The sequence below is a fragment of the Taudactylus pleione genome, unplaced genomic scaffold (genome assembly GCF_031769625.1).
Source record: "Taudactylus pleione unplaced genomic scaffold, aTauple2 ptg000374l, whole genome shotgun sequence".
NCBI classification, from domain to species: Eukaryota; Metazoa; Chordata; class Amphibia; order Anura; family Myobatrachidae; genus Taudactylus; species Taudactylus pleione.
The window spans coordinates 2,968,190-2,991,220 of NW_028284775.1; the positions used below are offsets into that span (position 1 = coordinate 2,968,190).

Consider the following 23,031-nt stretch of genomic DNA (forward strand, 5'->3'; position numbering starts at 1 on the left):
CCCTTTTACAGTGCCCCAAGTAGTGGTCCCCCCTGTGCAGTGCCCCTTGTGCCCCAGTAGTATTCCCCTTATATAGTGCCCCAGTAGAACTTCCCCCCTATGCAGTGCCCCCAGTAGTGGTACCCACTATGCAGTGCCCTTTATATAGTGCCCCCAGTAGTGGTCCTCCCCCCCTTGTAGTGCCCCTAGTAGTAATCACCCCTTGTAGTGCCCCCAGTAGTATTCCTCCCCCCTTGTAGTGCCCTCAGTAGTATTCCCCCCTGTAGTGCCCCCAGTAGTAATCTCCCCTTTTAGTGCTCCCAGTAGTAGCCCCCCCTTGTAGTGCCCCCATTAGTAGTCCCCCCTTGTAGTGCCCCCAGTAGTAATCACCCCCTTGTAGTGCCCCCAGTAGTAATCCCCCCCTTGTAGTACCCCCAGTAGTATTACCCCCTGTAGTGCCCCCAGTGGTATTACCCCTGTAGTGTCCCCAGTAGTATTACCCCCTGTAGTGCCCCCAGTAGTATTACCCCCTGTAGTGCCCCCAGTAGTATTACCCCCTGTAGTGCCCCCAGTAGTATTACTCCCTGTAGTGTCCCCAGTAGTATTACCCCCTGTAGTGCCCCCAGTAGTATTACACCCTGTAGTGCCCCCAGTAGTATTACCCCCTTTAGTGCCCCCAGTAGTATTACTCCCTGTAGTGCCCCCAGTAGTTTTACCCCTGTAGTGTCCCCAGTAGTATTCCACCCCTAGTAATCCCCCCTTGTAGTGCCCCCCAGTAGTATTACCCCCTGTAGTGTCCCCAGTAGTATTCCCCCCTAGTAATCCCCCCTTGTAGTGCCCCCCAGTAGTATTACCCCCTGTAGTGTCCCCAGTAGTATTCCCCCCGTAGTAATCCCCCCTTGTAGTGCCCCCAGTAGTATTCCACCTTCCCCCGCAGTAGAGACATAGTGAAAATTAAAAAAAAACACTTACCTGAAATCCGCTCCTGCTCCCGCCGCTGATCCCAGCTCCTCCGTCCGCCGCCTTGCATAATGGGAGTGACGTCACGTCATGACGTCACTCCCATTACTCACTGTGGGAGCCGGAAGATGTCCGGCTCTGGCACTGGGAGCAGCAGCAGCAGCCGATGAGAGTCTGTCTGACTCTCAGCTGCTAAAGCAAACACACAGCTGCCGGCGCCGGCGGCTGTGTGTTTGTGCTGTGTAGCGCTGACCGAACTCCATCCGGTCAGTGCTACACACGCGGTGCAGCTGTGTCACAGAGACACAGTCTGCACCGCGGCCCGTATGGTATGCAGCTGAGGCGCCCTTCACTATGTGGCGCCTTACGCAGCAGCGTACCATGCGTAACGGGAGAACCGTCCCTGGGCGCAAACCTGGTCCCCATCAACTGAAAGTAAAATGTGTCAAGAAACGAAAAATAATTGTGAGTTAAAATAAATCTAATAGAGGTAAGTAGAAATTCCCTTTGTTGGTCAGTGAGATCCCCAATGAATTTAGAATAGATTCAATAGCTAATAGGCCTAATTTATGTGGGATATTCATATATAAAGAAGAGACATCCAGTGTGAGAAAAGCATAAGAGCCTCTCCACTGGATATCTTCTACCAAAGTAAGGAAATGGGTGGTATCCTTAATGTGTGATCTCAACTGACCAACATAGGGTTGAAGAAAGTGATCCACATAAGCCGAAATGTTAGAAGCGAGAGAGTCAACACCAGATAAGTTTTGTGTGCATTGTTTTATGTCTGTCCATGCTCTCTGGGCTACCCCCCCCCCGCCCCCGAGCCCCAAGTGCACAGGATGTGCTGTTTCTATCGTGCACCTTCTGCGGCCTGTTGCTCAGACGCAGTTCCTTCTCTACCCTCTATCCATTACTAACAACCTCCCCTCTACCCTTTTCACTCTGCTGTTACCCCCCAGTTGGCTATGGATGTCTCCCATGTTTGCTATCATGTGTTATGAGCCTCATCTGTTATTATCCCGATGTCCCCTGAAACTAATTTCCCTTAATGTTAACGGCTTAAATTCTCCCCATAAGCGCACTATGGCCCTTCAGTACCTGAAGCGTCAACACATTCACATAGCATTGCTTCAAGAGACTCATTTTTTGAAAACCCATCCACAGTTAACAAATAAAACTTTTCCGCATGCCTATTATACATCTACTGACCATAAATCTAAAGGGGTTGCCATCCTCATTCATCAGTCCTCCCCGTTCATTGTTGAAACCTCACACATAGACCCCCAGGGTCGTTATCTTTTCCTTGTTGGTTCTATTGGTAGCGTCCCAGTGATGACTGCAAATATTTATGCTCCCAATGCCTCCCAGGGTGCCTTTCTCTCCATGGTCTTCTCTAGGCTCTTTAAAATAGCGAGAGGCAGAGTAATAATTGGTGTAGATTTTAACGTGATCCTCTCCTCAAATATGGATCGAACAGGTCCCTCTGGATCCTCTTCTATTCAACTTAGGGAATCCAATAAATTAACATCGCTCCTTAAATTATACAACCTGTATGACTCTTGGAGGGTCCTGTATCCATCAGCTCGCGAATATTCGCATTACTCCCACTCGCATAAGGTTTTCTCGCGAATAGATCTCTTTCTGGTGGATCATACCACAACTCCCATTCTACATAGTTCAGAGATCTCCCCGGTTTCCTGGTCTGATCACTCAGCAGTGTTGTTGGACCTAGAGTTCCCTTCCATTTGCCCCCATAGGTTTAAGTGGAGATTGGACGACTTCCTTCTCTTACGCCCAGATGTTCGTACTCAAATCCTTCAGGCAATCACTGATTTTAATCAACACAATGACCCTGACCATACTTCACATGCGATTAATTGGGAAGCTCTAACAGCTTCGCTCTGGGGCCATTTCCTTCAAATCTCTTCCACCCGTAGAAAAATAGAAAGAAAGGAAATCTACAATCTAGAGGCTAAAATCTCAGGACCTCATTCACAGCCGGTCGCACAGAGCGTGTGGTCCGTCTGAATGAGGGGAGGATGTCTTGAATTTTCAAGATGTCCTCCTTTGCGGTGGTAAGGCTGTGGGTTAACACCCAAAGCCTTACGACCGCCTAAGGTGATGGTCGCAATGGTCTTGACGAGGGGCTTACGACGAGACCCTAGGGTAGGGTCTCCCTTGTCGTAAGCCCCGGAGAGCTTTTGGCTCTGTCTGAGCCGGAAGCTCTCCACTGACATCACTAGTGATGTCAGTGGGGCCGCCCCCAAACGGTAGGCGTTCCCATGGGAACGCCTCCATTTGGGCTGCCACCCCCCCCGGCCCGCCTTCCAAACGGGGCGAGCTGTCAATCAACATCGACAGCTCGCCCCCTTTGGATCGAGTCCCGCTACGACCAGCGCTGTCGGTCGTAGCGGGTCTCACGCATGCGCACGATGGCGCCAGCGCCGTCGTGCGTATGCTCTGTGGGGGGCCATCGACCCGGTCCGAGCGCATAGGCGCTAACAACCGGGTCTGAATGACCCCCTCAGTCTTAACTGAGAAGTGCCAGAGGTTTCCTAAAGATAAATTCTTTCACCGACTTCGCTCAAGTAGAGCCAAACTGAACCAACTTCTCTCATCAAAGGCATCCCGTACTCTCAAATGGCTACAACAAAGATTCTATGAGCGTGGAGATAAGGCGGATTGAATCTAAGCGCGTAAGCTCCAAACTAAGTGCACCAAAAATAGGATCCTAAAAATTCTAGACCCTACTGTTTCCCCTCAATATGATCCCAAATCTATTGCTAATATCTTTAGGGACTTTTACTCTTCGCTTTATTCTCTTCAAAATCGGGAGCTCTCCCCCTCTTCTCTTTCTGCAGGCACTTCTACATATCTTATCTCATGTAGATTGCCTTGCTTATCTGCGTCACAGGTATCTGCCCTCAATGAAGACTTCACATATGAAGAACTGGAGCTGGTGGTGAAGTCCATGAAGTCCTCTTCTGCCCCTGGCCCGGATGGGTTTACTGCAGCTTTGTACAAGAGATTCCTTCCCTCCCTCTCTCCTCTGCTGTTGAACCTTTATAACTCTGTTCTGTCGGGTCAGAAGTTTGATGAGGCCACCACCAGGGCTGAGATAGTGGTTATTCATAAGGAAGGTAGAGACCCCAACTCGTACGCTAGCTACAGACCAATATCCCTTCTTAATATTGATCTGAAAATCTTTGCTAAGCTCCTGGCTTCTCGCCTCGCCCGTGTTATTTCCTCCTTGGTCAATCGTGATCAGGTGGGTTTTATCCCCGGCCGGCAGGCCTTTGACTACACCTGGAAGGTCATTGACCTCATTAATTTTGCTAACATGAGGTCGCTCTCTGCCCTGGTGGTGGCCTTGGATGCTGAGAAGGCCTTTGACAGGGTTGATTGGACCTTCTTGAAATCCACTCTTCATGCTTTTGGTTTCAGAGGGAATTTTATAAATGGTGTTGCCTCTCTATATTTTAACCCATCTGCTTTGGTCCTGGCCAACAGTTTTGCTTCTTCTCCTTTCAGTATTTTAAATGGCACCCGTCAGGGTTGTCCTGTGTCCCCGCTTCTCATTGCCCTGATCATGGAGCCCCTAGCAGCAAGCATTCGCAACAATCCGACAATCACGGGCATTTCAGTTTATCAGTCTCACCATAAAGTGGCTCTATACGTGGACGATGTCCTTCTCACCTTGACCCACCCATCTCTTCTCTCCCTGCGGTCTTTGAAGAAATCCAATCCTACGGTTGCCTGTCAAATTTTAAAATAAATCAGGATAAAACTAAAGTCTTACCTATACTCTTGGACCCCACAACTATCTCTCATTTGCGTAGCTCCTATTCCTTTCGATGGTGTTCCCGATCTATAAAATATCTCGGTGTCCACCTCACCAACACTTATGATAAATGATTTGCTGCCAACTTCCCTCCACTCTTAGATAGGATTCGCCGAGATCTGAACACCTGGAGAGCTCATTTTATTTCTTGGACTGGACGAGTTAACGCCATCAAAATGAATGTGCTTCCAAGATTTCTGTACCTGTTTCAGACGCTCCCAGTCAGAGTCCCCTCGATCTTTTTAGCTACCTTGCAGTGGATGGTCTCCAGGTTTGTCTGGTCGAGCAGTAAACCTAGAGTCCGCTTTCGTATGTTATGATACCGTGGTAGAGAGGAGGGTTTGGGGCTACCAAACTTCCACAAATACTATCTAGCTGTCCACTTAACCCAGGCTGTTCTTGCACATGCTCTGTCCTGCACTAGGGGTTGGGTGGACTTAGAAGCTCAGCTACTTACCTTTCATTCACCTTACTCTCTCTTTTGGATGGATCATAAGTTTAGACCTCCCTCCCTTTCTATTCCCCCAACCCTTCGCTTCTCTTTGTCTATTTGGGACTACTGCAATAGGACAATTGCCTTGACTCAGAATCACACCCGCTATGACTCCACTATGGAATAATGGGGTTTTTGTACCTGGATTGGATCCTAAATCTTTCTCCCTTTGGACAGCAAAGGATATTAAATTCTTGAGAGATATTGCTCCTGTTTGCCCGTTTCCTGAGTTCTCCAATCTACAAGATAGGTTAGGAATACCAACAAGATACTTCTTTCAATATCTCCAATTGCGTCATCTTTTTACCACGGTAATTGGCTCAGGGTCTCACCCATCTTATTCTCTTTTGGAGTCCCTCTGCTTACTCCATTCCGACTCTAAAGGGCTTATTTCCATTTTCTATAACCTTCTCCTAGGTCAAAACTGGCCCTTAAAGGAGCCGCACGAACTGGCCTGGGAAAGAGACATGGGCGTTCCTTTGGATCCTAAAGAATGGATCAAAATTCGAGAGCTGACGGCGAAGTCTTCCATTTATGTCAGAATCAAGGAAAACGCATATAAGAGAATGTATAGGTGGTATCTGGTCCCTACACGAATTTGGGCTATTTTCCCTCAGTCCTCAGATAGATGCTGGATGGGCTGTGGAGGTGAGGGGTCTCTGGCTCACATTTGGTGGCATTGCCCTAAAATTAAAGGCTATTGGGAGAAAGTACATAGGTTGATTCTACAGGTCACGAGTATCTCCATTCCCCCGTGCTTATCCTTTTCCCTTCTCCCGCGATCTATCAATAGCTGTGATAAACTCACCCAATCTCTTATTAGACATATTCTCAATGCTGCTAATTGTGTGATTACATCATCTTGGAAAAAACTGGACCCTCCGTCCTTAGCTGCCCTGCAGGTCTCGATTTGGCATACATATAATCTAGAATATATCACTTGCCAAATTCATGAAAATGTTGCTAAGATTTCGGAGACGTGGGCTCCTTGGTTAGCCTATCAGGAGACGCATACTTAGCTTAGAATGACCTCTTGGAAGTGACTCCACATGCCAACTCTTCCCTTCCTGCCACTTACCTTCCCTATTTTTCCTTACTAACACTGCCTCGCTTTCCCCATCTTTGTTCCCCTCCGTCTCTCTCTCCTTCTTCTCTTTTCTGATAGTGATATCTCTTACCACATTTAAAAACATTAGGGGTTTGTTTTGATTTATAATTGCGAAGCTTAATTGTGTTCGTGTTATCTCTCATATGGCTTGGAATATTATGCCTTCTTGTGTCTTTTGACCCATCTATGCCATTTTTTTCTTTCTATGCAATTGTGTTTTGTTTATTGTACTCTCAAAAATCCAATAAAATCTTTTTCAAAAAAAAAAAAAAAGAGAGTGAACACCAGAGATGACAGGTCACCCAGTAGGTGAAGTGAGGGTTTTTTGGAACTTAGGAAGGTGATAGAATATAGGAATCAAAGGGTGAGAATTGTGTAGGAATCTCCACTCCTCCCAGGAAATGACTCCTGCAGAAAGTTCTGCATCAATCATGATGATGAACTCATGCATGAAGGATGCAGTGGGATCACCCTCCACAGCAGTGTAGAACCCAACATACCCCAGCGGTCTGAGGGCCTCCTGTATGTAGTCAGCCCTGTCCTGGTTCACGATCCCACCGCCTTTGTCCACTTCACTGATGACCAGGGTTTTATCATGTAGTATTTGTTTTAGAGCAATTTTTTCCCATTTATTTAAGTTGGACTTAGAATTGGTGGCGATCGATATCTTTTCTGAAATTATATTACATAAAGATGTTTAAAATTATTCATAGTTACTTTGTAAAAGCAATCTATATTAGAACTTTTAACAGAACTCAGATTTATTTTTAAATCTGGGAAGAGATCTTTTTGTGTCAAAGATTTTAATTGGTTCTATCTTCCCATCTTTTAGTACATTATTCTCTTCCCATAGTTCTTCCAAATATTTTAAGCCAACATGATCATCTGAATCCAATGTGATAGGTAAAGCATCCTCCCCCTTTCTATTAAGGGTTTTTGTTGCAAAAAATCGTTTCCTACTCATCGATTTGTTAACTCTGTTTAATTCAACAAAAAGATAAAAAATATTTGGGTTAGCACTGGGGAAGAATTTTAATCCTCTCTCCAGTAGAGAATTTTGGTTAGGGGTTAATTTTTTAGATGAGAGATTAAAAATAGTTTTTGGAGCTAGTTTTAGACTTGTCTTTGATGTTTCTCTTTTCCTTTTACAACGTAATCCCCCTCTTCTTCCCCAGAATCTGAATCTCTGATTCTTCTGGGTGTGCCTAGAGTTGGTACCTGTTTATTAATTGCAGTTCTCTGGAGATTTGATGTTTGGGTTTGTCTAAAAAAAAGTGGACGAGAAGTGATGTAATTTTGTAGCTCACTCAAAGGTGAACTTCTATGTTTAGTGTCCCTATCTCTATTTTATATAGAGTCCCTTCTCATATAGCTCCTGTTAAATTCTTTAGGTCTCACACTTGGTTCCCTAGATGACAGAAATTCTGATCTAGGGAGTGGTTGTTTAAAGTCCGAGTTCTTATAATTGTATTCTCTCCTAGGTATTTGATAATTGGAAGAATTATTATCATTCTCATAATATCTTGTTCTCCCTATTGTCTGGTGCATTACATAATTTATGTTACCAAAGTACCAAAGCAGACCACTATGAACCCATAAAAAAAAAATAAAAAACATAATAATAAATATATATATATATATATATATATATATATATAATGAACAAATACAAGAGGTAGCACTCCACATCAACCAAAGTACTTGCCCGAGTGCCCTCTGTAGTTTGTGACAACTTAAATAGAAAAGGAATGGCAGCGGCACTCCCAGGACCTCTAATGCAAAGAATCACACCACACTGGGGTAGTTCAGTCCAACGTTTCAGTCAGAAGACTTTTATCAAGAACACAACGTGAAAACATGATGTACATACCTTTATAGAACACATGTGATTGTGTAATGAGAAGCGTGTTCATCTTTCCAGGCGCCGAGAGGTGTGTGATGCTGATGTCCTGACGCTATTACCCGGGTAACCAGCAGAGAGGGGGGATGGTGAAGAAAGTGAAAGTACCTGCATAATGAATAAACATATGTAACCATGAATGATTGTGCGTACAGTCATAGTATCCATAATATAGTGAATGCATCGTGTGAGCATTAATGAATGTGTGGAAGTTATGAGTGAAACACAACATGAGGTAAAAACATGAACATACAACATATACATATAGAACACGAAAAAATACATATATAATTATGCGCATTAACAAATATCAATGGACTGCCTGGGAAAAACTATATGATTTAAAATAATAGTTGCAAACCTGAAAATAAAGGCTGGGCATGAAAGAATGAGTAGGCTCACGTGTTTACAAGGTACAGAACAAATAAACGATGGGGCTTCTCACAATGAGATTATCCCATTCTGGGTGGCAATAACAACAGACCACATCAACAGAGTAAAAGGTAACCTAATAATTAATGCACAAGTGATGCAGAAATCAAGAGAAAGAATGAATAAAAGGACAACCTGTAAATATACAAAAAAATTATTATTATAATCAAACCCTAAAGGAAGCAAAAAATCTCATCGATCGGCACCAATAATCCATTGTATCATATATGTTGAAATTAATATATGAGCTGATCTGACCATCATAGCTCACTATATTAGTACAAAAAAAAAAAATATAAATATATATATATATAAGGCGGGTCAGTTAATCGATAACCTGTTGTCCAATCGGCTATAATAAGAGGAAGACTGGAATAAAGTCATGAAATGATCACAAATCAAATTGGGAGAAAGCAACATATGGCAACATAAGTAATCCAATAAATAAGGTTACAACACCTGGTATTCCTAGGTGGTCCCCCTCCCTAGTACTAACCAGGCCAAACGCAGTATCACTTCCTAGATCAGACGAGATTGGGCATTTTCAGCGTTAGTATGGTTGTAAACACTGGATATACTGGATGCCGTGTCACCAGACGTCCATGTAGTGAAAAAGATAAAAGAATAGCCGATCGGATCAAGTCCGGTACCTGAATGGTGTCAACTCCACTACAAGGAGGACCATAAAACTGACCCAAATGGAGTGTGAAAATCACTCCAACCTGTAAGAAACAGACTTCAAAAGAAACAAGCAAGAGACAAGTTCTCATTCAATCCACCGGGGGATACTGTGTTCATGCGATGTATCCAAAAGGCTTCTAATTGTAGCAGTTGCTTGTCTCTGTTGCCTCCTCTTCTAGACAAGGGAACGTGGTCGATGATCTTATAAGATAAAGTTGCCAATGGATGGCAAAAGTCACAAAAATGTCGTGCCACTGGTTGGTCAATTTCTTTGCCCTCCAATACTTGTCAGATAGCCGTGCGATGTTGCGCCATTCTGATGCAAGCTGTACAGGAAGTTTTCCCTATATAAGCCAAATCACAGGGACAGCGAATGATGTAAACGATGTACTTACTAGTACAAGTTAACACATATTTAAGCAGTATACCTCTTCCCGAGTGGGGGTGTACCACGTCTGGGCCTGTTTCCATATGTCGGGATGTGGTACATCCAATACATTTATAACATTCTGCTTTTTTAGTTAAAAAATGGATTTCAGGATGCATGTGCTCTACAGAAACATCATTGTGAACCAACCAGTCTTTCAAGTTCTTGCCTCTTTCATGTCCCAACATGATCCTTGAATCTTTAAGAGGTTTCAAATTAGGGTCAGTGTTAATAATTGGCCACAATCTTTTCGTGTTTTTCATAACCACCTTACTTGCTGTGTTAAATTTGCTGATAAAGATCATGGTGGATTTGTTGCTGTCAAGTTCTGTTTGAATCCTGCCAGGATTCTTCTTTTTCTCAATGGCTTTATGTTTAGCCGCGATTAAATCACCCCATACATATCCTCTGTTTAGAAATTTAAGCATCATTTTATTGATTTCTATCTCTGCGTTGATATCATTGTTGGTGATCCTGTAAATTCTAAGAAACTGTGAGTATGGTAAAGATTTTTTTAGAGCGATTGGATGATGACTCTGAGCATTAAGGACAGTGTTGCAATCCTTTGGTTTGGTGTAAACGCTTGTATTAAAGTTAGTACCAGTCCAATTAATATTCACATCCAAATTATGTACTGTGTCAAAACTATATTCATGGGTGAATTTGATGTGATTATGCATGGTGTTGATCCTGGTCATGGCAGATATAAAGTCCTGTTCAGTGCCTGACCATACTACCAGGATATCATCGATATATCTGGTAAAGAAAAGCACATGTTTATTGAAGTCAAAATTGTCGAAAAAGAGTGCTTTTTCCACTGCGAACATGTAAATATTGGCGAAAGAAGGTGCTACGTAGAACCCATTGCACACCCTTTTCTCTGTCGAAAAAAGGAGCTGTCAAACAAAAAGTAATTTCTCGTTAATGTCTTTTGAAGCAAATTAATATAAAAAGTGATATTAGGGCCCGTGTAACCATCATGAGCCCGTAAAAATTGTTCCATGCTTTCCAAACCTTCTGTGTGTGGAATGCTCCTGTAGAGGGATACAACATCTATAGTACACAACAATAAAGTCTCAGGCAAATTTTCAAGATGATGTAATTTCTCTAAAAGTGAATTTGTATCCTTGAGAAAAGTTGGTTCCTCCTTAATAAGAGGTTGTGCATAAAAGTCTAAATACTTAGAGATAGGACTATATAAAGAATTCCTAGCCAAAATGATCGGACGACCTGGAGGTGACAGAAGTGACTTATGTATTTTGGGTAGTGTATAAAGCAATGGTACTGTTGGTTTACTGGTTATTAGATGCTGAATCCTGATCGATCCATTTATTGAAAACTGCTTCTTGTAAGATGTCCTCTAGCTCCTGTTTATACCATTTGGTGGGGTCATGATCCAAACGTTCATATACAGTCTGATCATTCAATTTACGATACAATTCTTCCTTATAAGCACTTATGTCTTATATGACCAATGCACCACCCTTATCCGCGGCGCGAATCACAATGTCTCTATTCTTGCTCAGTGCTACTAATGCTTTGTTTTCCTCCTTCGTCATATTGTGATGTATCCTCTGTTGATTCTTAACATCCATAGTTACATTGTGATCTAGAAGTCTTACAAAACTCTTGATAGAGGCATTGTGGGATTGGGGTTCAAAAGATGATTTCCTCTGTATTGGTCCTTTAGAGTAAGTCATGTTGTCGTCCTGTGATGCTGAATAAAACTCTTTAAGTTTTAGATTACGGTTAAGACGCCAAAGGTCTTTTTTCAACAGAAACTATCAAACTGACACGTGGGTATAAAGGATAAACCTTTATTCAACACCTCTTTTTCTGTTGCAGAGAGAGTTTTACTGGATAAGTTCACAATCAAATTCTCCTTTTGTAGGGTCTTCTTCCTCTCCCTATTGTTCTGCCCTCCACGTCGCGTGCGGGTCCATCTCCACTTTTTGCACGCGTGGTAACCCCTAAAGGGGGTTTATGAGAAGCAGGGGTGGTGGTAGTGTCTTGTTCACTTTGGGAAGAATTTGCCCCGCTTGATTGGTCTGTGTCGAAATAGGTTCTTGTTTTTCTGAACCTAGTTCTTTGTTGACGATTTGGTAATACTCTCCCTGTTGCCCAAGAATAAACTCTCTGTTCTTGGTAATCCGTATTAACCTTTTGTAGTTTCTCCTTTTTATATTTAATTAATTCCTTCTTGTACTCCTCCACTTGTGAATTTAATTTAGCAAAACCAGTCTGTGGTAGTATCACTAATAAAAGTATTCTTGTGAGTAGTGTCAAATGCTTTTGTTTTTTCTTTAATGCTATTCAACTCCCTTCCGGACTCTTCAATCACCAACAAAATTAAGTCAAGGGAGCATTTGTTTAATACTGCGACCCAACGCCTGCAGAATTCGATGTTATTTCTCCCTATGGTGGGCACGTTTTTAATATGAAACCCCCTGGGGATCTTGCGTTCTTTGTGATAATCAGATAACGTCACTCCGTGTAGGTAATAGTCAATTTCTTTTTTCTTTAATTTAAGGAGTGACTGATATAAATCGTCGGTAGTGTCTACCCCAGCAGTGCCAAGTAGCGTGTCTTCTCATTACACAATCACATGTGTTCTATAAAGGTATGTACTGTACTTCATGTTTTCACGTTGTGTTCTTGATAAAAGTCTTCTGACTGAAACGTTGGACTGAACTACCCCAGTGTGGTGTGATTCTTTGCATTAGAGGTCCTGGGAGTGCCGCTGCCATTCCTTTTATATATATATATATATATATATATATACTGTATATATAGGCAAGAAAAAACTGGCGGCATTCTGCGTCTGTTAAAATGTATTTCTTTAATCCAACAGCGTTTCGGGCAGGTGCCCGTTATCAAGGATCCGCACCCACCCGAAACGCCGTTGGGTTAAAGAAATACATTTTAATAGACGCAGAGTGCCGCCAGTTTTTTCTTGCCTATGTATTGGAACAGCCTTGTTCCTAGGAGGGCACCAGCGCAAGTAGTTCTATTATCAATGAGTGAGTGCTGGGACATTGTTGGACATATATATATATATATATATATATATATATATATAATGACGGATGTAATTTTAAGTATGTCCCAATTGAATATCAATATGTTAAATTTGCTCCAAAGCTTTCCCAGAAGTCAGGCATTGAGGTGGCCTGTGTATTTTACTGTAAGTAAAATGATTAATATTTAACCTTACCACCCCCCTGTCTAAATAGTTTTTAAAAGAACTCATGAGTGGGGCTGTGAGTGACTGTGCTCCCTATCAGACCTGTCTGTGAAATATGAGAATCACACTGTGATTTTGCTAATTTCCCTCCCTCCCTGACCTGTGAGAACGAAGCACAAGCAGCAGCAGCATCACCCTGTTTACTGCTGCAGTCCAGCATGAGTTGGTTTCCTTCACGTCCTGCAGTTTCCTCTGACCCTCAGGCACATTACATCGTAGTGTGTTAAAGGCTGCTGTCCTGGGCAGCAGTGGGAGTCTCATCACTGCTGGACATGATGTCAATGCCTGGGACAAGAGGTCAGATTTATTGATCCGTTTACGCTCAGCACTGTTGACAGAGCGATTTGGGGACTTTTAAAAGAGTGCAAGTCTGCATGGACTAATGAGGGTCACTATGGACCTAGAGAAATACCATTCCATGCCCGTGTTCCTGTTACTTTTGGTGGGCACCCTGGCTCAGATCACCCCATCTGTCACTGGATTAGTGAGGGAATATTATGTGGCTGCTGTGATAAGTGACTGGGACTACAGCAATGGACAGAATCAGAGGTAATGCATACAAATTATGTCACAATACAAGCGGATCTTTTGCAATTGTTTTGTTTTATTGCAGAATTTGGTGGTTTTAATACTTCAGATTGTGAGGCTACAGTAGGCATGTTTACTTCTTTATTACGTGGTATATATCCAGGACCCTATCACTTTTAAATTCATGGAATCATAAGATATATACATATACACATATTCAAAACGATAGTGTGCTGATACAAAGTCCAAGGTAATTTGTAGGTATACCTTCTGCACAGCAATGACCAATCATAACTGAAAATCCAAGCATATAGTAGACTGTATAGTATGTCAGAACGCTATCATATTGTATGAGTTTACCTGCAGTTTCTTTTTGCATATTGTAATTTTAATTATAGAGAGTTTATGTAGATAGATAGATAGATAGATAGATAGAGGCCAATTCAATTCATTGCTCTGTGAATATCTATGGGAAGTTGGTCCCGGAGATATTCAATTCAACGAGCTGTTAAGCCGACTAAAGGATTTCATCTCGCTCCCTCCTGAGGGAGGGAGCGAGGGGGGGGGCTGTTAATCCAACTAAAGTGCCGGCCGCGATGCTGTTTGCTGGCTTAGTGCAGCGCTATCAGCTTCACAGCCGGCACTTTAGTCAGAGAATACCAGTTCTCGCGGCTAAACACGCAGGTTAATTCACGAGAACCGGCATTCTCTGACTTAGGGGCCCATTTATTAGTGAGTTTTAAACCTCGTTGCATATTATAAATGGTGCTCAAGCCAGTCAGCTCCCAACCAGTGCGGCTCCACAAAATTGAAATAGGGAGCCACACTTAAGCTAGGTACACAATTATTGGCCTAATCCCACGGATCGGGCCGACATATTGTCAAAATTTTCTAGTGTGAACCCACTATGTCGTTTGTTGCGCGCTTCCGTTTGGCATTCAGTCACATCGTCAGGTCGACCCTACATGCAGCTCAACCTGACGTTGCATCACTGCATGATGACCCCATGCAGTGGAATGCGGCAGGTGCCGACTTGTCGGGCACTGGATCGTCTAATGTGTACCGGCCGCCCAATATCTTGGCCTGTAAGCAGGGGGCAGGGAGTCGCCCGTCGCATCGCTGGTTACACATATCATTTAACGTGTACCCAGCTTAACTGCCAGCGAGTCCCGTCCGGCGCCACCTCTGGATCCGCCACTGCTCCCAACTGTCACTTTTGAAACAGATAACAGTTAGGATTGGCTGGAGCACCATTATCATAAGCAACAAGTTTTAAAACGTGTTTCTAAACATGTTTCTTTGTGATAAAACTCATTGATATATGGGCCCCTTACCAGCTTCCCGGAGATATTCACAGCACGCTGAATTGAATCGGCCCCATAGATAAATAGATTCACAGAACTACATTAGTGTGGATTAGTAAAATCATAGAATAAATTGTGATGTATCTTTGAACATTTAGTTAAAATAAAAACTTAAGGTTATTACTTATATAAAACTTGTATTGTATGTTATATATTTAAATGTATGATAGTGGCATATATAGATATGTCATAACAAAAGTCTTTATTGATGGGTAATTTATGCAGTTTATGCCTGGCATTAACGCATGAGATGCGATCCACAGCCAGGAGTGTGTTACCTTACTGCACATGTCCTGAACGGATTTTCTCCGTCTGCTACGGCCCCCTGGGAGTATTGTTGCGGTCTGTGGGCCTGATTCAGCGATCATTAAAGCAACTACATACGCTGATCAAGCGATTTCTGGCCATTGCGTATGCGTATAAGCAGCACTGCGCTGTGATCGCACTGCGATTACGTGTGCACAGAGGAATCCATCGCAGAGTGAGTGACAGGCTGTGAGCGTTTAGGGGTGGTGATGGAGGGAGTGGTTGGAAACACACAGACATGCCTGCATAAATTAGCCACAGTGATTACATACGGAATCGGTATGATTTACTGCCGTTATCGTTCAATCGCTTGTTAATTGCCCGCAAAACGTTCACAAATCGGCCAGGGAAATGTCAAAAACGACCAGCGATGCGTGTGCCCGTTGGTCGTTTTTGCCATCTATCATTGGTCAACCTGACGATCACGTCAGGTTCAGCATGTATGGGGATGATGGATGTGCCTACAACTGAATGACTGAACGTTCAGTGTAGGCACATCACAGACATAGAAACGACAGCACGATTAGTGGATACGCACCTTTAGTTTAACTGTTTTTCTATTCAAAGTGATTTCCAAAATACTTGCAAAAGTTTGTGACTTGTAAAAGAACTGTTGTCATTTTTTCATTACTGCGAACTCTTTGCCAAATATGGTTATCGCAAAACCCAATTAGTTGCTGTTTTTCCGAATTTTTCCGTAGCAGTTGTCGCAAATTAGTTTTCATCATATCTAAATAGATGATAAACTGAGCTAAATCTCTATTTTTGGGTAAAAATGTCGGGAGTTGATGCAGAACCCCTTGGACACCCCTTTTAATGTCTAATTAGGCAAAAATGAATTTTTAATTAGCTAAATTTGGCCAATAATGACATGTCATTTTTGGGGTGAAAAAAAAGTGTTGGGAAATGGGGTACTGGTATAGGTATTTTGGGGGCTGTATGGATGGGACAGGTGTTTTTAGAATTGCAGGTGCAAATGACAGGTGTACTTACATTTTGTTTTTTTTTAAATGTACTTTAATGACACAAAAATATACTTGAACCCCTTTTAATGTACTACTACTTTAACTACATTTATTTTGGCCAAAAAAATTTGTTTTCTGTCATTATTTAACTGTTGTAAAAAATGCAAATAACAGCCTTTTAAATCAATTTAAGAACCCCAAACCCTTTGATTGTGTCCACTAACACACTTCTATACTATTCCTCTTTACCTTTTTTGGGGGTACAGGTTGATTTTCCCATTTTTACCTACAAGAATCATTAGGTGAATGTGTTATCACGACTTTTGTTATAGGATTTCCCGATAAAACGGAGCGCGCAAACATGCGATAATCTGCAAATTCGGGCGAATAACCCAAAATTTATTCTCCGGAGAAAATGTATCGTTATTGCGGCTAATTGGATATAGCCCTAACTTTATACTATGCTGAAGCACTGAATACTGCTATCTTTGGCTATATAATATGTTCTGACCTAAATATCACGTTTGTAAATTATTTTAAAATGTTAGTATGTGTGTTAGTTTTATATATATAGAAGCATTGAATGCAAGTGATTTATTTATCCATTGATAAGGTGGACATAATGTCAAGTTCCATTTGTATTAAACTAATATTTTAATGCTGGTAACCCCAGCCTACCTACTACTGATTTGTGCACCCAGCCCTAGCCTGTTAAACCTGTGATCACTACTACCACCTAGATGGCGCAGTAGCTGGATATAATAACCCTGCGTCAGGTGCAGATGGCCTGACAGGCGCCACAAAGCTGTTCTCGCTCACCTCTTTGCCGCAAGGGGGCATAGTGGTCTGCCCCTCCTAGTACCTTCCTATCTCTAGGTGCTGTTTGAAACCTCCCTAGTCAGTTTTCCCGCTGCCTGCGTGGAGTGCAGTAGTGACCTTCTTGGCCTCTCGGGCTCATTGCGCCCGAACTCGTCCGACTTTTGAAGGTATGTATTTCTTTTTATTTTCTCACAATTTTGTGTATTTTGCTCATTTTCTGAATGAAAATTACAAAGGTTGTGGGTATTTTGCGGAAATATGTAGGTTTGTCCAGGGTGGCCTCTAAGGCACACTGCACCTCTTAAAATTTAGTATTTTTTGTTTTAGTTGCTTTAAAGTTAATAGATGTGGTTTTGTGAATCAGATTTCCATATATTCTCTCTTTGTACATCCTAATGAAGGTCACACTGATCACTTTAAGAATGTTAGAATTGAGTTAATTAGGTGCTAATGACGATTTTATAACAGGCGCCTGTCAGGCGCACTGCGCCTGAACCTGGGAGTCCCAGAGGTGCGCCTGACGCAGGGTTATTAATAGCAGTGCCTCCCCGTCATATTGCGTAATTTTGAAATTTATTCAATTATTCTGAGTGATTTTTAATTTCTGTAGAATAAATATAAGTAATTATAACATGCATGGAACCCACAGAACATACATGGAGCCCACATGTGTGTCCGGGGATCACATGGGAAGCTTTACCAGAAGTTTAGATCACCATGGCAACCTTACAACCTCAGGCTGCGCGGCCAAATTTGTGAATCTTGCATAATGTTTTTTCATATTTTAGTAAACAGTGGGCTTTTAAGAGTTTGCATTATGTTGGCATTTTACCCTATTGATAATTCACATCCCAGCGTGTGTCCAAATATAATTTATACATACTGTACATTAATTACACAAGTCTGCAAAATTTAAGGTATTGAAAGCTTTTATATTCTTAATTATACTCCTGTGTACATCAAGAAATAGTAAATTAAAAAAAATTACCACATCATATTTACCTATAAGAGGGTTACATATATTTTAAGAAAAAACAAGAAGTTTAATTGTTTTTGACACATTTATTGTGAAATACGAAGTGTAGATGATATCACTGTGTTTTTGTCTTAATTACATAATAAAATAACAATAAAATCAAACAATAATAGAAACAAAACCATAATTATTGAAAATAATCGTTAATATCTTGTTTTTTGTCTTCAAACCTCGTTTTGTCGCTTTTCGCATATAAGCTTTTTCTGTGTCGTCTCTGTGTATCATCCAGCACTAGTCAGCCATCATGCTGACATCCCAACGACCCTGGTATCTTCTTTCTACATCTTTAATGTCTTGGTAGAACCATTCACCCTGTTCTTCACTGTAGTCTCCGAGATTATTCAGGAAATGCTCAATATGGGAATTCAAAAATGTACATTTAAACTCATATTGCAGCCAAGGTTTCTGTAACTATTAAGCATTTCCCTGACAATTTCTTTGTAGTTTGGATCCTTGACAGCCTAAAAATTTTGAAATCACTTGTACTGTATGAGTGGTGTGTATTGTATATGTACTGTGTGTGTGTAGTGTGTACTGTGAGTGTGTGTGTGTATGTGGTGGTAGGCAGGGGTTAAAATGAGCCGGCACAGGACAAAACTGTGTTGCATCTGTTGTATTTGGTTCCACCTTTGCCAGCTCACCTTGTAGTATGTGTGCAATGTTCCTTTAGACAGTATGGGGTTTACGCCCTTTGTAAATTTCAGCTCCAGGGCCATATGGACCTAATCTGGCACTGGGCTAGGAAGTTTTATGACGAGAACTGAATTGCAACGTTCTATACTACCGACTGAATTCATTTAAGACAATGTTTTATAATAAATGTAGGCAAAATTTACATTTACATTTATTACTTTAAAGAATATGAAAAAAAAAACGTATTCATAAATACATGTTTTGCAGAAAAACGTGATGTGATATGCAAAATCGGGAGTAATTTTCGTGTTCACAAGCTCAAAAATATATAACTATCACATAAATTCGTTAAAAAAGCTTTTTCATCGCAGACCTGTGTTATTTGATGTTGTAGTAATCTCTTGTGTGTAAATGTATTATTAATTCAGCTATGTTAATAAAAATGTTGGGGCTGAGTCATTCATCAAGATGATACTGTTCGTTTTTCAGTTCTGACTATGTCTTGAAGAAGATGATTTACAGGGAATATGAAGAAGGTTTTCAGAAAGCAAAACCAGTATCCAAACTGTCAGGTAAGATTGTTCTCATAAATAAAAACTCACATATTTATATAGTACTAGCTGGATTACCCAGCATTGCCCGGGATTTTAAGAATGTTTGTTTACACATCATCCTCCAACCAACCTCTCCTTAGGCAGGCCTTACGAAAAGTGTGACAAACTTCCCCATCAACAGTCCTGATGTCTTCGAAGGAAGTAGGACCTGTAACGGTGTAAAGCAAACTTTGGAGATAGAAGCATTCAAAATTTGTAGGATGTTCAGTGTAAACACAGCCAAGAGCTTCTGTTGCTCTGATACCAGGATGACCATCTACAGCAACTCCCTGTTTTCTACGCAGAAAAACTTTGGGAGAAGCATTCCATGTGTAATATTTTGGCAGCTCACAGTACAGCAGGGTCCTTGCACAGTCATCATTTTGACACAGTTGGAAGAAAGAAGTAAATGTTGCGTAATTTGGTATAGTCAGAGAGCTGAGAATGCTGGTAAAGCGAATGAGCGTCTAGCAAAAATTGTGTTTTTAAGTTAATTAAAAATTAACAGTAATTAATTTCGATCTAACATTTTTTTAGTTGCCTCCGCCAATTTTAATATGCTGGTATGTAAAATGTCACGATCTTTACTTGTAAACTGGATTTGTAGAGAAAAACAGAAGTACAGAAGGAAAAATTTTCACTTTGATACAGTAGAGAAGATAAAAAAGTAAAAATAGTTATAAGCTAAATCCTTTTGTAATTCCGTACCTGACCTGTAGAGGGCGAATGCTATGCAAAAATTTTATTTTTTAATTAATTAAGAAGTAACAGTAATTAATTTTGATTTAGTAGAGAAGATAGAAAAGAAAAAAATTGTAGACAAGTTAAATCATTTTGTAATTCCATCCCTGACCTGTAGAGGGCGAATGCTATGCAAAAATTGTGGTTTTTCATTAATTAAAACTTAACAGTAATTAATTTCAAATTTAAATTTTTTTTAGTTGGCTCCGCCGTGTTTTAATACGCTCGTATGTAAAATTTCACGATCGTGGCTTGTAAACTGTGGATTTGTATAGAAAGACAGAAGGACAAATTTTCGCTTTTATATAGTAGATAAAATCCTGCATGGCCAGCTTCATGCAAACATGTAATTCAAAGTATACTTCTTGGTCTTAGGGGTAGATTTATTAAGGGCGAATTACATCGAATGCGGCAAAATCGGACGATAAATGCATATTCGGAATTTACTAAAGGCTAAACTCGCCCGACTTTGCTCTATTCAATGTCTAAAAATTGTCTGATCACGCAAATCGGACGGTAACATGTTTTTGGACACATACACCATTGGTAAAACTCAGCAGCACTTTGTCATAGAAAGCAATAGGACCTTGAAATTTACTAAGGATTCGTATTGTCATCACGGCCGATAAATAGTGCAAATCGTCAGCAAAAGATGCCAATACGAACCCCAAATAGAAATCTCAAATAGAACACCTTTCTCAATTCGAGTTTCACATCTCATCATACTTACCCATCACTGACAACTCTATTCTGGCTGACACAGTAGGTTCAGTGAGATCTGTCTGTGCTTCTGTGTCTAAAAAAATTAAATCCTGTGTTAAAATTTAAAAAAAAACTGCATGCCCCATCTCCAAAGAACAACCTGCCCGGGCTTTGGAGACCCAGTACTGGTTGTGCTAAATACAGGGGACAAACGACGTAGGTGTCCCTTGTATTAAGCACAACCAGCACCAGGCTATTCAGAACCAGCCTCTCTTTCCAAAATACAGGGGACAAATTACTTAGGGGTAACCTGTATTTACCGCAACCAGCACTTGGCTCTGGTCTGGTACTGGTTCTGGAAATACAGGGAAAAAAAATGCGTAGGATTCCCCTGTAAATTCCAGAACCAGCACCAAACTTTTTCTAGCGGGGGGGGGGGTAATGCCACAGCCAGGGGAGCCCTTTCCCCGGGTCCCCCAGCCAAAGCATTACCCCTGACTGCTAGTCAGCCCAGGCCAAGGATCTCTGGGGAGCTTGGGACCCCCCAATGAAGGGGTCCGCCTCTCCAGGGCATCCCAGGCCTAGGCCGATAGCCCGGGGCTATCCCCGGCACCCCTGGAGCGGCGGGTGCCGGGTTTGTTATGTAGTGTGATGCAATTGATAGTAGTAAAAATATTGTATTTTGCTGTGTAACTATATGTCTCAGCAAGCCTCCCCACATGATGGTACTTATGGTGGTGTGTATCTTTCTCTGGCATATATCCTCCCCTGTACTCCAGCCATATTTTAAACTGAAACAAGTCTTTGATATTAGCTATCTGCTTTTTGCTGCTGTACACATCTTATGTTGGTGAGATAATGTGCACATTCTTTCTCTAGTAAAACCTCTAGGCTTACACCACAGAAATCTACCTCTCCTCCCCTGCCCTCTCCCTTACCCTACTATTTTGTGTGACTAAAATATATATTTCCGTATAGATATCCCAACATTAAACATTAAAGTTCAACATGTCCATAACACAGTTTATCCCAGGGGTTCCCAACCACGGTCCTTAAGGCACACTAGCATTCCAGGCTTCAAGGATAGCCACACTTGAGCACATGTATCTTAATTAGTACCTCAGTTATTTTAATTTAACCATCTGTGCTTAAGCATGGAAATCACTAAAACCTGGACTGTTGGTGTGCCTTGAGGACCGAGATTAGGAAACACTGGTTTATCCTATTTCTGCATTCCAGTCATCACTGCTAACAACACTGTCCTCAGTCTCCAAAGGCTTTGCTTCTCACATCCAGTCTCTCCCGCTGTCCTGTTGCATTTACCTTTGTAATATTGCTAGAATATGCCCTTTTCACGCAATTTAATATATCAAAAATGCAGTGACAAGAATCACCTTCTCATCAGTTTACATTCACAGCACGGCTCTGCAAACTCCTACTTTGGCCCCCATATGCTTCAGAATCCAGGGGGGCCCACAACCCGCACACTCTGCACCCAAATAAATATAATTACCCGCAAAATCGGCCAGGCGCTAGCAGCGGAGCTGCAGAAATCCCCGAAAAATGGCACAATGGACATTTTCTGGCAATTTGAGCATGCACAGTAGATATGTCCCGGAAACGTGGCACAGATGCCATGTTCCGGAAACAATAGGCTCTGGCACAATCCCGGAATCGAATGCACCGCCGGAGAGGAGGGGGCTTGATCGGACCCTGCACACGGACCACTCCTCTCTTAAATCGGATCTGGCACCATAACTTCATGCATCTCAAACATTAACTCAAATTACTCTTCCTCACTTCTTCCCAGGTCTAACGCTGACCTGCATCTATTTCCTCTCTGATAACCAACTCTGATATCCACTTACACATCTCTCTTGCTGGTTCCCACTCATAGGATAACCGACTGCACCGGATCAGACTTATTAATCTTGCGCTTTACAGTTAGAACTTTGCCATAGCTTTCAAATCTTTATTAAAGCTTACCCTAATCCCACCTATAATGCTCCCACAATTAGGCTGTCACAACTCTCCCCATCTCCACTCACCTGCTTCTCATATCCAAGCTCTTTCAATTGCGAGCTTTCTGAAAAGCTGGTCACTCCATTACCCTTGTAAGTCCTTGTTCTTGTAGGCTGTTTTACTAACTATCTGGAGCTGCAGAATACTGTGACTCCTTACAAATCAATAATCATTATCACCACTACTATCATTACTGTATATAGAATAAGGTGTGTTGTATAGTTCAGTTACATATCTGTCAACATTTTAGACAA

The 23,031-nt window shown here is 41.7% G+C and overlaps 1 protein-coding gene and 1 pseudogene across 1 annotated transcript in view; one reads left to right on the plus strand and one right to left on the minus strand.

Annotated features, from left to right (window-relative positions):
- Window positions 1–9,163: 9,163 nt before the first annotated feature.
- On the minus strand, window positions 9,164–9,283 carry LOC148508181 (5S ribosomal RNA; annotated as a pseudogene).
- Window positions 9,284–13,450: 4,167 nt separating this feature from the next.
- F5 (coagulation factor V) overlaps window positions 13,451–23,031 on the plus strand; it is a 143,758-nt gene continuing 134,177 nt past the window's right edge. The window contains exons 1-2 of the mRNA XM_088444919.1: window positions 13,451–13,617; window positions 19,209–19,291. Of these exons, the coding sequence (XP_088301045.1) occupies window positions 13,451–13,617; window positions 19,209–19,291 (250 nt within the window). The remainder of the gene's footprint in view (window positions 13,618–19,208; window positions 19,292–23,031) is intronic.